General features: G+C 39.4%; 1 protein-coding gene across 1 annotated transcript in view; it reads right to left on the bottom strand.

Annotated features, from left to right (window-relative positions):
* The window catches only part of itgbl1 (integrin, beta-like 1), a 35,479-nt gene that overhangs the window by 18,265 nt on the left and 3,502 nt on the right, over positions 1 to 13,712 (bottom strand). Inside the window, exons 2-6 of the mRNA XM_029530456.1 lie at positions 13,067 to 13,269; positions 5,780 to 5,926; positions 4,690 to 4,812; positions 3,183 to 3,323; positions 441 to 581 (exon numbers count right to left, since the gene is read on the bottom strand). Of these exons, the coding sequence (XP_029386316.1) occupies positions 441 to 581; positions 3,183 to 3,323; positions 4,690 to 4,812; positions 5,780 to 5,926; positions 13,067 to 13,269 (755 nt within the window). The remainder of the gene's footprint in view (positions 1 to 440; positions 582 to 3,182; positions 3,324 to 4,689; positions 4,813 to 5,779; positions 5,927 to 13,066; positions 13,270 to 13,712) is intronic.

The raw sequence follows: 13,712 nt of genomic DNA, 5'->3' as shown, positions 1-13,712 counted from the left end.
GAATCTTTTTACGATGTGTAAGCTACATTTGTATTTGCTCCCCATAATGTTAATTGACGGTTTGTAGTCTGTTGATGTAGCAGCTGAACTGAACTGTTATTCTTACTATGGATAGAAGGGTTCTGTATGAACACGCAGAGATTTCTACCAAAATTAAAATAGTTTTGGTTTTTTTATCGGTTCAGGGGATTTCTGTCAGCACAGAGTGTCTTTATATTCCTCCTACTCCTATAAAATAAAGTAAACAAACGATGGAATCGGTCTTGATGTGTAACTCTTGGCAAGAATGCAAGTGAGCATATTTCCCAAAATATCACACTATTCATTTCACCCCTTTTTAAGCAGTACTCAGGATTTGTATAAATGTATCACACAAACTGTGTCTCTGTGTTTTGCTGTTTTTTTTTTTGTTTTTTTTAATCCCGTTACAGGATGCTCACCTGAGCAGAAGTCGTCTGTGTAGCGGTCGTAGGTTGCGTGGCAGTTCCTCTCATCACACTCACAGGTATCTCCATGAATATCTCCCCAGTCGCCGGAGGGATCTACATCATAACAGTTGCATTCCCCGCATACGCAGGTCCCTAACACAACCGTACAGGGACACACTCTGTAAATTCACATTGTAATCACATCTATTGCCTTTTTTTTCCCCCCAGCAGCACTGGGAGCAGTCGTACTGATACTGGGAAAAGAACATTCAAATTATCTTTGACATCTGTCACAGATCCGGGTGGGGGTGGAACATTTAATTTTTCTGCCATAGCAAAGGCAGCAGGATAAATATTCTTTTCCCCTTCTGTCATTTTCCCCCCTTCGCTCGTCTATGTATCTGTCTGTCTCTTTTTCTCATTTGTATAACATTGTAGCCAGGGCGTCAGCTGAGCAGCAGTCAGTGGAAATCCCATTTTCTCTTATCAGCAGAGACAGAACACGGGGATCCCCAGGGGAGCCAGGCCAGCTGGCAGGCCTGTGGGCTGTGGCTGGCGCATGAGCGGCCCCTGGCACCGGGTTCGGTCTCCCTCACCACCTCATAACCCCAGAGGGCTTGGATTTTTTAAAGCTATGCACTTTTATGTTTGCCACAAAATGTCACGGCTTTGCTTCAGCAGAGCAGATGACTGCACCTGCACTAGTTCCTGTTCCAAAAAAAAATAAATAAATAAATAAATTATAAATGCTCCATAAAATTAAGAGGCCATAAAAAAATACATCTGCATTTTTCACCATATTTCTGGTTTCAGTGAAAATCAACCTCCTTTATCACCAGAGAGACGCTTCTTCCCTCTGTGCCTCATGCAGCATATTATCTCTGAGTCAAATTGTTTTGATCAAAAAGTCACATATAGATGCACGTTCTTAGCCTCTAGCGGCTGTTATCATTTTGACAGCGTGCCAGTTCGTGTATTATTAACTCAAGTGAGGAGGCTAGGTGAACCTAACAGATGGAGGGGCTTGACAGTTTGCTGGAATGAAACAGAGTTATCTATCGAGCACTGTCAGTCAAATAATTCACTCATTCATTTCCAAGCGTGAGCGGGAGATAAAGGTTACCACGGAGCAAAGTAAATGAGAGCAAGAGAGAGGGAGAAGACGTTTTACAGTCTCATACAAAACACTTCACATCTATGCAGGATGATGAAATCAAATCAACCTTCTATTATGCAATCATCTTTCTTGATCCATTTCCTGTAATCACTGGGAATTATCTTCCCAATGCTTTAAAGGAGGATTAATTCAGTGCAAAATGGTTGCGTGTCACATAGGGATGAGACATGAGAGCCATTCTCATTTTAATCAGCATCATATTGTCTAACTTTCAGGAATTGTTTAGCGCGTGAATGGGGAAGAATGAAAAGATGTTTGGATATGTTGGATGCGTGCTTTGCCAAACCAAGAGCAAGGTTGATGGTTCTTGTTTTTGACAGTTTTCATTACAGCTGTGCTGTATTTTCCACATTTAACACTCTCCCCCAGGTTCAAGCTTGAAAATCAAAACATTAGAGGCACATGGGCAGCTCATCAGTGCATGAAAAAGAATTTAATTTGATCACTAGTAGTTCCAGTTTCACCTTCGTCACGAAAATGTTTTTGTCATAATGATTGTCAATGAATGACGCAAGTGAAACAAAAATGAATGAACAACTGATGATGACCAAAACTAAATGACATGTAACTGACATTTTGACAATGAAACTGTTGGAAAAAAATATGACGCGTCAATCACCTGGAAAAAAAAAAAAAAAAAAAACCTAATTTGAAACAACTTTCCCAATATCTAATATCATTACCAGGTTTAACAGGTTAATAGATATTCCCACTGAGTGGAGGTCCAACAGAAACGTTTTAAATTATGTATTGCACATCTAAACCTTTTGGCTTTTAGCCAGCTAAATCTACCATAGCTTTGTTAGACTAAAAGTATTGTGTGTATGTGTATGTTGTTCCTTTAAATGCAGTAATATTTCCTCTGTTCTTTTTTAACTCTTGGGATTGGCTGGCCTCTGCTTGACCATTTCTAGACTAAAGAGGAGAACAACGTGTCATCAGACTACGAACACTCTCAATAGTTGTTCATGCTGTGTCAGCTATGCACTTAACCATAAATCGCAGCTTTGTGATGGGGCTCTGTCCATGTAGCCTACCATTTAGCCCTACCACTTAGCCCTTTCAGCCAGTCCACTGTGATTAATTTTAGAGAGCTTTACTGAAACCCCATAGGATCACTTGAGATAGGTTAGTGAAGCTATTTCCCTGCCTGCATATCCGCCAGGCTCTGATGACCTTTAGTAGAATTTACATGGGTACTTTTGTTTTTAACCTTTCAGTTTTCTGTGTTTTTCTCTGTAATTCTATTTTTATATTTCTCCTTCTGTCCACTTCCATCTTGGAGTTGAACATTCTCGTAGAAATCATCCAGTTCTAGGTCCGACTGAGTTTTGAGGATGTCGTGACAAACATAAACAAACTAAAGGCCCTTATTTCTCATCGTTGCTTCATGAGTCACAGCTATTTTCATCTGCATACTAGCTGTTGGATATTTGTATATATAGAAATTTTCTGTATTACATCATCTTATATTCCATTAATGTTCCATCATTTAGAATAATTTGGAACATTTTCCAAATAGCGAAAATATCCTAGACTATTAAGGATGTAAATGAGTTTCAAGCAGGTAAACAGACCTCTGTTGCTGCAGATTTTGCCATCCGGTGATGTGCATCTCCGCTTGCTTTCCCATGGGCTGATATCACACTGGAATTCACATTTGTCTCCATGCCAACCAGCAGCACAGTAACAGTTTCCACAGTAACACTGTCCGTGGCCTGGAAGCAGATCATAGCACATATGCAACAGTTGATGGGTCATGGCTTCGGATTGACATTGATTTGGACACATTTCACAAATTTTGACATATTGAGAGGTACAAGTATTTTAGAAAGGCTGTATATGAGAACCAAAAATCTCAACAATTCAGCCTGAACGAGAGAAGGTGCCTTCTGGCTCCGTATTTTCCAAAGTCATATTTTCTTTAGTGAAATTTTTGAGTCATATGGTTTATACTAAAGAATAAAAACACAAGACTGTACTGTTTCTAACAATTCTAACAATTTGTATAGCTTTACAAATGAGGACAACCAATGTATTTTGTAACAGAAGCCTAATAAGAAAAGCCAATCATTTGTTTTTCAGAATTAGATTATGAATGGCAAATTAACACAGACAAGCAGGCGCTGGAAAACCTGTTGGGAGCCCAGATTAGAGTATAACGCCATCAAATGCAGGAGCCATGGCAGGTCAGCTCTGCTCATTTCCAATTAACCTTCATGGACGTGTGGCTGACGTCAATTCTCATTTCACATTGTTTAAAGTTGAAATATAATATTGATTTAGAGTCTAGAAATTCAGGGTTACGTGTCGGAAGAGGGTTACAGTAGGGTTAGGGTTTTGAGAAAACAGTTCTAGAGGTTTTGAGTTTATTCTTTTTCTAGCTAGCTGACTTTAAGTTGATTGATTGGCAGGCTGTACACTGTTTCCAGCATACTGTGAGCAGAGAGGCCCACAGGAAACAGAGGAATGACCTGCAGTATTGGAATGGTAGTAGAAGATGAATGAATTAATTAATTAATGAAAAATCTGGAAAGATATGACAAATATGAACTTGTAGCTACATCTGTAACGTCATGTTAAATCAGGGCTGTGTGAAAATTTAAAAAAGAAAAAAGACTGGGGCTAAAGCTAATAGGTGTCCTTAGCTGTCAATGATCCATGTACAGTAGGCTCCTGACAGAGCCAGCAAGCCATTAGTTCAGAATTAAAGGTGAAGTTTATTTATTTATTTTTACTTTTTTCAAACAATATTTTTGAGAAACAGACGAGTCATCCAAAACACACCTTATAACATCTTGACAACTTGACAAGCTGAGCTGGGATTCAGCAGTTGTTGTGTAGGGAAGCAGGAATCAATGTTTTCTAACTTTCAGAGAGCAAATCAACAAATTGTGACACTATTCCTTTAGACAGACATTCAAACATGGGAACTACTCCAAGTAATATGGCAGGAGCTAACTCATGAAGCTATCTCCGCCAAGACAGAAGGACAAGAAGCAGTCCCGAAATAATCATACAAGAGTTGCCTGGGTTGTGTTTTGGCAGAAGTGAGTGCGTGAGTCGGGGTCTTGAAAAGCATACCTCCACACACCTCTCCAGTATCTTCATCCAGACACTCGTTGTCATCACACTCACAGAAACGTCCCGTCACCAGACCCTTGCTCTCCTTACTGTCGCACATGCAGCTACCACAGTGGCAGGTGCCTGTAGATACAGTTTCAGGTTGTTGGGTTGGTTTGTGGCAACGAACTTGTAATGTTTTGATGCAATGCATTCTATCAAATCACCTTGTGATAAAGCGCTATAGGCACAGAGGGTAGGCCAACAGTGCGTTGAGGCCACATACTGTACAGTGCATGCTTTCAGAGAGACACAAGTCCACATGCAGACACACAAATACAGTACGTGTTCATTCTTCATTTATCTGGAAGGGATGATGAGTGAAGGGACGTGTGCGGAAATCAACCTCCACCCAGACATCACCTCATACTGTGTTTGCTAATGATTTATCATGTTTCCTCAGTGATAAACTCATAAACTAGGGCTGTGTGCATTATACCTGTTCTGACTTGTGAGATTCAAGTTTATGAATCTACATGAGTTTGTGACAGCAATTATTCATATTGGTAGATCTATTTAAGAGCGAAGAAATCACAAGTATCTGCCTTATTCAGAGAAATTGACTTAACACACCGTCATGAATTGTAAATGAAGGCTTTAATATTGCCAATAATAATAATAATAATAATAATAATAATATGACAGTAATGTAAATATGTAAAGTAGAAGTAAATATCTATATGGAATAATCTCACCATCAACATTAAACCACCACCGCCAAATTATTAAAATCTGGTATTTTCTCACTTGTTCCAACTTGGATTCTTTTCTGATACAACAAGAAGTGTTGTCATTATACTAAACTTCAAAAAGCTAGGGAAAAGTTTCCCATCACCACATAAATACTTTGACATTAGATTTTGCAGCCTAGCAACTTAAAACACTTAAAACATTCAATAAGAATGGACTGTTTGAAAGTGATACCAAAAACTAAATAATTTCATGTCACTTGTATTTTGTGCTCTTGCGCCATGCTGGTTGGTAGTGTGATGCAGGCTTTTGTTTAAGATTGAGTGTCCACGTCCAGTGTGTGTGTGTTTGGTCACGTCACCTCTGTTGGAGCAAATCACCCCCTGTGGGTTCTTGCAGAGCTCCTTGCTCCTCTTACTGGGTAGATTACACTCTTCCTGGAACTGGCAAGCATCTCCGAACCAGCCCTCGTCACACTCACATGTCCCACAGTCGCAGAAGCCGCGGTCTAAAGGGAAACGCACCACAACGCAGTTAATCAATTCTGTGTGCGTGCCATCATCAGCGCTTCAAAATGCCCAACAAACACAAGGACACGCATAAGTGTTTTCTTAATGGATTATGATGGGATCTCACAAGCAGGAGAGTGCAGGATTTATCTGCCCCTTGACTCTTAAGTATAATAACAGACCCATTGAAATAGTGAATTGTTCTTTTTAATGGATGTGAAATATTCCACATTTTCTCCTGAGGTGTATAAATGTCCATATAGGCAGGCAGGCAGGTAGCACCATGTTACCGTTATATTACTAAACTTGTCTTTTTCCAGACATTTTAGGCTGACATTCTAGCTTCCTTGTCAAGTAATCAGTGAGATGAATACCTTGTACAGTACTACCTTGTGCAGGGGACCTACACAGGCAGTTTGGTGTCACTATTCCTCATCGTTCTGCTGGCCACAATGAGCACAGAGAAAAAGAGGAAGAATCACATAATGCAAATGAGGGTTGTTGACAAGTTATTATAAATGGTTTTCCTATTGGATTTAGCAGCAAGGGGGCCTTGCATGTCCCACTCAATCATTTTCTTGACTCGTTCATCATGTAAATGTGGTGTCCTTTTCAAGGACTATCCATCAGTCATTAACAGCAGGCAAGTCCCCTGTCTCTTCTCATTATCGATACATCTCAGGGGACGCTTGGGAAGAGTAAGGAGGAAGAGAAGAACATGGAAAGTGCACTTCCACAGGGAAAGATGCATCAGATTCAATTCCAAGGAAAATAAATTGATTTCAAGAACACTTCAAAAATAATTAACTGTTAAGAATGAGATGCCCTTAGCAGTCTGTACTTACTGCTGGCCTACTAAACAATGTAACCGCACGAGAAATCCCAATGTGTCAACTGGATCTTTATCAATGCACCTATAAAAACTGTCTTTTCAAAGATCATACAAAGTTCAAAATGTGTTAGATTTGTCTTCACAATCATTGTTCAATTGTGTGTTTGTATATATACAAAATCAAAAATCAATAAAAAGCAAATGACACAAAAAAAAGATTTGTTTTTACAACAATGGTGTGCTTGTTAGAAATAATCTCATAAAGCAGTCCATCAACAGCTTTGTCCTCATCTAAGTGCTGACACTGTTAGGCTGCATACTTAAGTGTAAATATAGTCATGCAAAAATAAATAAATAAAAAAAGTTATTTCCAACCTGGCTGTCACATGAAAGACCACAAATACTGTACGTTTGTTATCTTTCTATTGCTACAGACAAGCACAGACTTACTGTATGGGGATTCTATTTTTGGATTTAGCATTTATTTTTATCTTTCACCAAACAATAGCCTACCAATAAAACAGGACTGGATTAAAGCCTCTATGGTTTAATTCAGACTATAACACAGTCACTACCACCCACCATTCCCCATTAATCTATGCTTGACAGCCGCTCTGACATATAAAACGGCCGCACTGTGTCTGCTAGGCAAAGGTTTATGTGTGTGGGAAGCTGGCTGTCTCTTGACTGTTTAGACTGTTAATCTTTCCCAGTGTTTCCAGAGCCATTATTCTCGATGGATCTTTGGTGTCACGTCCTTCCTACATTGCTCTGACGGACACACACCCAGCCAATCAGCTCCTGACCGGTGCACAGATACATCCAATGGGGGTCGGAAAAAGAAGGAGAGAGAGAGAGAGCGCGAGAGAGATGGTGCATCAATGGCATTAACAACAGGTGACGTAGTTTTACCGTGGTTAAGAGAGGATGGTGACTCACGCTGCAATCTAATTTTAAATTTGAATTTAACTTGCACCTGCTGAAGTCTTGAGCACAAATAATATTGACAGGGATGTAATCAAGGAAATAGGTTCAAGCAACCATCACTAAATACTGCTTAAATGTATGTGCCAGAAGTAATTCAGGGTAAAGAATTACTCAAACGTAATTCTTTACCCTGTTTTCAGATTTCAATTATAAGCAAACCTATAAAGCAAAACTTACATTACATGTTTCACATATCAAAACACATTGAGACTGTCATCATATGCTCATGTATTATTTGCACTTGGTTTTTGCTCTCCAAATGACTTTCCCCCACTTATTTTGTTTGGATCACATTCTCCATAACATGACACTCATTTCTGAGAGTCATTATTCTGACTTGCTTTTGTTTCCCTGTGAGTTGTGGAGCGTGAAACAACAGCACGTCAGCTTGTGTTCCCAAGAAAAGATCAAGGAGACACCTGTCAGAGGTAATAATTAATTCGCTGTTTGTGTTCTCCTCTGACAAGGAACTCCTGCTTTCATCCCTCTATAGTTTCTACAATTGGCCACCCAGGTGTTCAGTTGTCAACTTTGATGAACATATGACTTTGTAATACCTCAAAATATTTATTTATTTATTTATTTTTTAACCCACTCTGGCCTGACTCACAGGTCAGAGCTTTTGATTGCAACGAAATTCAGGAAAACAAGCTTTAAAGTACAGGAATAGGGTGCAAACAGTCCTCACAAACAGGTTTGTAGTTTATATATTTCTGGATAATACAGGCCCAACTTTGGCATCTAAAGTGTACATAAAGAGGATTTTTAAAAGCATGAAGTGCTAAAGCACCCACATCCCTTAAAAACAGCTCAACAAGCTCAGCTTCCATTCCATTCAACATTAACAGAGATGCTTTTGTAAGATGTAAGCAACATCAGTAAAAAAAAAAAAAAAAAAAAAAAAAAAAAAATTGTTCACAGCCGATTGTTGCCAGTTTTCTTCTCCTGCACATACATGTGTGCATTCATATAAAACAGCCTTAATTCAAAACATTATCAACCACAGTAATGTAGAAAAACAGGTTTGAGGGTCAAAAAAGCCTTTTACTAGTGGACAGACTTAAGGGCCTCTTTCTTCTTGCAGCCCATGCTGGAATCATTAGGTGACTCACCTCGCAAATAGAAAGCTCAGAATATCTAACTGAGAGCACATCAAAAATATGTACTAAAAAAAAAAAAATAAAAAAAAAATACAGGGATGAACAATTTAATGGGCTGTAATGGCTCAAAGACAGCATTCCACTGTGGGCACTGATGTTTTTTTCTCTCTCTTTGTGAAAATAACTAAAATTATGCATCAAACCTATTAGTCACTTCGGGCAGACTATTTATGAGTTGTAATAAACATCATCTGTCCATAGTGTGTCCATGTTGGAAGAAACTGCGTGAGCTTATGTAATATTGACGTAAAAGTACATCTGGAGGAGCTTGGTTTGGAACAGCGCTGGCCAAGATGACTTCTGTGCTGCTGACATAAACCCCCTTGGGTGTCATCCTTTCTGAGTCTGGCAGGGGGCACAGAAGATTGGAGCTGAGCAAGGCAAAGAACAGAGACTTTGAAAAACCAAGGCCCAACAGAAAGAGAGGGAGGAAGAGAAAGAGAGAGAGATGGTAGAAGGTGGAGATGCTAAAAAATGCGTTCCAACACAACAGAACTCGTAAACAACCATCCAAAGGTTTTTCACTTTCATGCCTTCACCTCCCTGGTTCAACTGCTCCTTTGAGATAAGGTGAGGAGGACATCTATACGATAAAGTCAGGACTGTAATCGGAAAGTATCAGAAAGTCAGGGATTTTTCTTAACTTGCAACTCACTGTCTGGCTGTCTGCCTCAATCCACATCAGTGGCTGGGCGGGTACAGGGTGTTAGCTGTTAGACACGTGGAGGGAATCGCTGACCTGTGTTTGATGAAACTTTTTTGTATTGCTGTGGAATTCAGATGAGCAATTTGTGTCATTACAATTAAGACTGGTCTCAAATAAGATTACTTGCTAAGGGGGTCAGTCTTGATATAATGGTCTAATTCTACTCAATGATGTAACAGTAATTACCAACAAGTTGATTACACAGTGTTTTATCAGTGGGACAATGTAAGCCTGCTGCGCCCTGGGCCACCCTCTGTGCCTGTGACAACAGAAAAGGACCATACAGAAAAACACAGAGCGGCACAGCCTGTCTGAATCCAAACCAGAAGAAAACATTTTGCGAGGAGAAAGGGTGGAAGAGACAGCGAAAGTGGAGTTAAGGGGTGAGAACAATCTTACGTGGCTCATTCATTGAGGGAAGAAAAGAGCGAAGGCTGTGAAAGAGAATGGAAACTTTGACACGATGAACAGGGGAGTTGTTATAGACATGACATAAATATGAAGAGTAAAAATTTAAATTGATAAAACTGGGCCTTGATACAAATCAAGACATTATGCAGTTTTGTTTGTTGTGTACTTTCGAAATGTTGGAAGTTTTAAGCACAGTGTGAAAAAAAAAAAACAAAAAAAAAAAAACTGCAGACTGAAATGACAGGAAGGTTTTCTGCACAGGTGGTGAACAGATGTTAGTCCAGGTCATCATCCTATTGGTCTGCCACAACATGGGAAGTTCCAGAGGGAGGAAAAAAACATGAATGAACAGTACCAGTGTATGTATAAATCCTTAATCCTTATTAAACACACATTTTTCTAGATAGCTTTGGAGTTCTATTACAGCAGCCTTTGTATTGGAATTAAATGGATGGCCGCCAGACCTTTCCTAGTATTGTGCAGTATTAAAGACCATTTGTCTATCCACTGATCACTTACATATAAAACATAACAAGTTTTTACAATCACTTTACTTTAGACCCATCACGGACACAGCTGCTCGCTTCAGTTGTACCCTTTTAAATCTAAAAAAACATGGATGTCTCCTGAATGAGTTCATATTTAGTGATACTGGTGACTAGTAATATTACTAATATATACAAAAAAAGATAATCACTGCAACTGTTACTGTGGTGAAAGAAAAAGAAAAAAAAATATACACACACACACACATATATATATATATATATATATATATATATATATTTATATATATATATTTTTTTTTTTTTCCCTCTTTATAGAGAGCCTCCAGTTCAGCTGACTTGCACGTCCTCACCTCACGTCATCCATGCAACAAACTAAAAGGACCACAAGTAGACCAGGAATTTGTTTCAGAGACAGACAGCTCTGTGGGGACAGTAGCTGTGCACTCCTCTATTGGAAAATGAAATAAAATATAATAGCATCAATGGAACTGGAATTAAAGTGACTCATTTTAGTTTCCACAGTATGACAAAAGACAGCAACATTAACAATATTTCAGCCTACAAACTAAAATTCAATTATTCCATTTCTATTTCTAACCTTAATTCATCAAATAGATCGTCCCCAGGATCTATGTCCAGCTAAACTTGTTGCTGTGACTGAGAGGATGGGTGTGTGCTAAATCAGAAACTTTGTTTGCCTGATGAACGCAATCCAAGGTAAAAGAAAAAGTCAATGCCAGAAAAGCTAATGTTTTCAGAAAGGAAAAGCACACAGTTCATCCCTAAGGAGAAAAATCTATTGGATCTTATCAGCGGGCAGTTGTGAGAGGCAGAGATAAGGGAGCCGCGGGGAGAGAAATTGGCTGCCGATCTCAGGGAGTAGACCATGCATGCTGTGTGGGCCAATGAGCAATGGGGGACGGAGGGGATTGTGTTCTTCTCACTATGCTTTGAGTATAATTATTAGACTGTATATGCACACGGAGAGTGTGTGCCTGGTTATGCATATTTGTTTGTGCACATTAATGTTACACTATGAAAACCAGCTGACCTGTGTGTGTGTGTGTGTGCATACAGTGTGTCCATGTGTGAAAACCTTTCCTCTTCTAATGCACAGAGGTTCCATTTGCAGACTGTGTACCCGTGAGTGAAACCCCATTATCAGGCTGAAGCAGGGCCTTCTCACTCCAGACTGCTGAACCATAATGAGCTCCTCACAGCAGCCAACATGTCTGCCCAAATAAATCATTCTCTCTCTCTCTCTCGCACTGACACACACCCACACACACCCCCTCCATTCGACCTGCTCTGGATGTACACATAACTCCATCAAACCCTGAGACTCATAGCCCAGTGACCACAGAGGACACAAAGATTAGATTTTTTTTCCCCCTTTTACATCAACATACAGGGATAAAGCTTTCTCATAGCTTCCAGGATAAGCACTTAAAAAAATGTCAGTCCAAACCAAAACAAGCTGTCGAAAATAAATGGTAAAGCTGACTGCAGGTCAGGTATAATTCTCAGTGGGATGATCAGTTAGAGCTCATTCAATTGTGCAAAAATGATCTTAATCTTTAAGAAAACAATTTAAACTTCAGCTGCTGAAATTACCATAAATTTAAATCTGTACCTAAAACACTTTAAACAGTAACAGAACATTGTCGCTTTAATGAAACTAGGATTAAGCTGTGAAAGGTTTTGCTCGGTTAGTCTAATACATTGGTGTTTTTGATTGTGTTCAGCCTTCTCAATGTCTTTTACTCTGCTTTTTGTTATTCTTTTACTGTCATGCTTCAGTGTCAAATTCTCTCCTCATGGAAAGTTGGGGTAGTGTGAAGCTGAGTGTGTGGACACTTTCTCAAGTACTTTCAGAGAAGCTGTAAAATTTCAGGCAACAGGCAAAGTTCAAAGCTACCTCCCAACAAAAGTTAATGCCTCAGAAACATTATGTGAACCAACCAGCTGTCTATTACCACTGAAAGCCTTTGAAGTGCTGCCAAGGTGATCTGGCTTCTCGAAGAGACAATACCGTGCCCCTTGAATTCACTGACAAAAGACAGAAACTAAAATGCTGTAAATCCTCCCAAAGTCGGTGAGGAACATGTTTATTTTTTTTAATTATGTCAGATAAATTGACATTTTAAAAAGGTACCCATAAGCTTTCCCTTCTTTCCTTGTACCTGGCTGAAACTCACGATAAACTGCAAGCTGCCAAGCTCCCCTTATGCAATTCCACAGTAAAGAGGTCTGCTATATCACTTACTGCCCAATGACCAATACTCAATCCCAAGTACTTTAAGATACGTGGAGCTTTGTGTCCAAATGCAACTGTAGAGTTATGTCATAATTGTTTTGTGGTTTTTTTTGTTTTTTTTTTTTCAAATTTGACAAACTTGGACACTCAAGCATAGCAATAACATTAGATAGCAAGTAAAAGATGGAGACTAACTCACCTACTTTTGTACACAGTACACATTTTTTCTGTGTTAATATGCATGTATATACACATATGTATATAATTGTACACACACCATTGCATGTTTTTCCGTTATGTGCAGCACAGACCCAGTCGTGGCATTCACAGCGGGGCCCGTAGAACTTTCCTGGATCAGAGGCCAAACAGATGCAGATGCCACAGTCACATTTGCCCCTCCCACTGCAGATCTTGCCATTAGGTGTGCGGCAGCGACGCAGGGATGACTCTGTGGACAGTTTACACACACCACCCACCTGTCTGGGGGGAAAAAAAAGGAAGAGGGGGTCGGTTTTTCCACAGCTTTGGAAACTTCTAAGGTCAAAGATCAAGTGTGCTACCACCTGTGTCCATGTGAAGTCGAAAACAACATGGCTAAGGTCAAAGGTATTTTCACTGTCTTCAAAGAGGACCTATTCAGGATATTGTAGCTTTTCTAGTTCGTACCAACATTCAGGAAACCCACCATGTTGGAAGCCAGTTTAATTTTAAATAAAAAAAAAATTTTTTTGAGGATGATATACAAAGGTATTAAATTTCAGTAAGATCATATTGGTAACTTGTCTTTACCCATGGATATAACCTGCACGTGTGTTTCAATAGCAGATAAACCAGACCTGGGTCATTTGTAATAGTGATGGAAACTTCGGGTCTTTTTACAGACTCTGGTCTTTTAATCTCGTTCAGTAAAATGAAATAATCTT

This window comes from Echeneis naucrates, chromosome 21 (assembly GCF_900963305.1).
Source record: "Echeneis naucrates chromosome 21, fEcheNa1.1, whole genome shotgun sequence".
Lineage (NCBI taxonomy): Eukaryota > Metazoa > Chordata > Actinopteri > Carangiformes > Echeneidae > Echeneis > Echeneis naucrates.
This window is presented reverse-complemented; position numbering and strand designations above follow the sequence as displayed.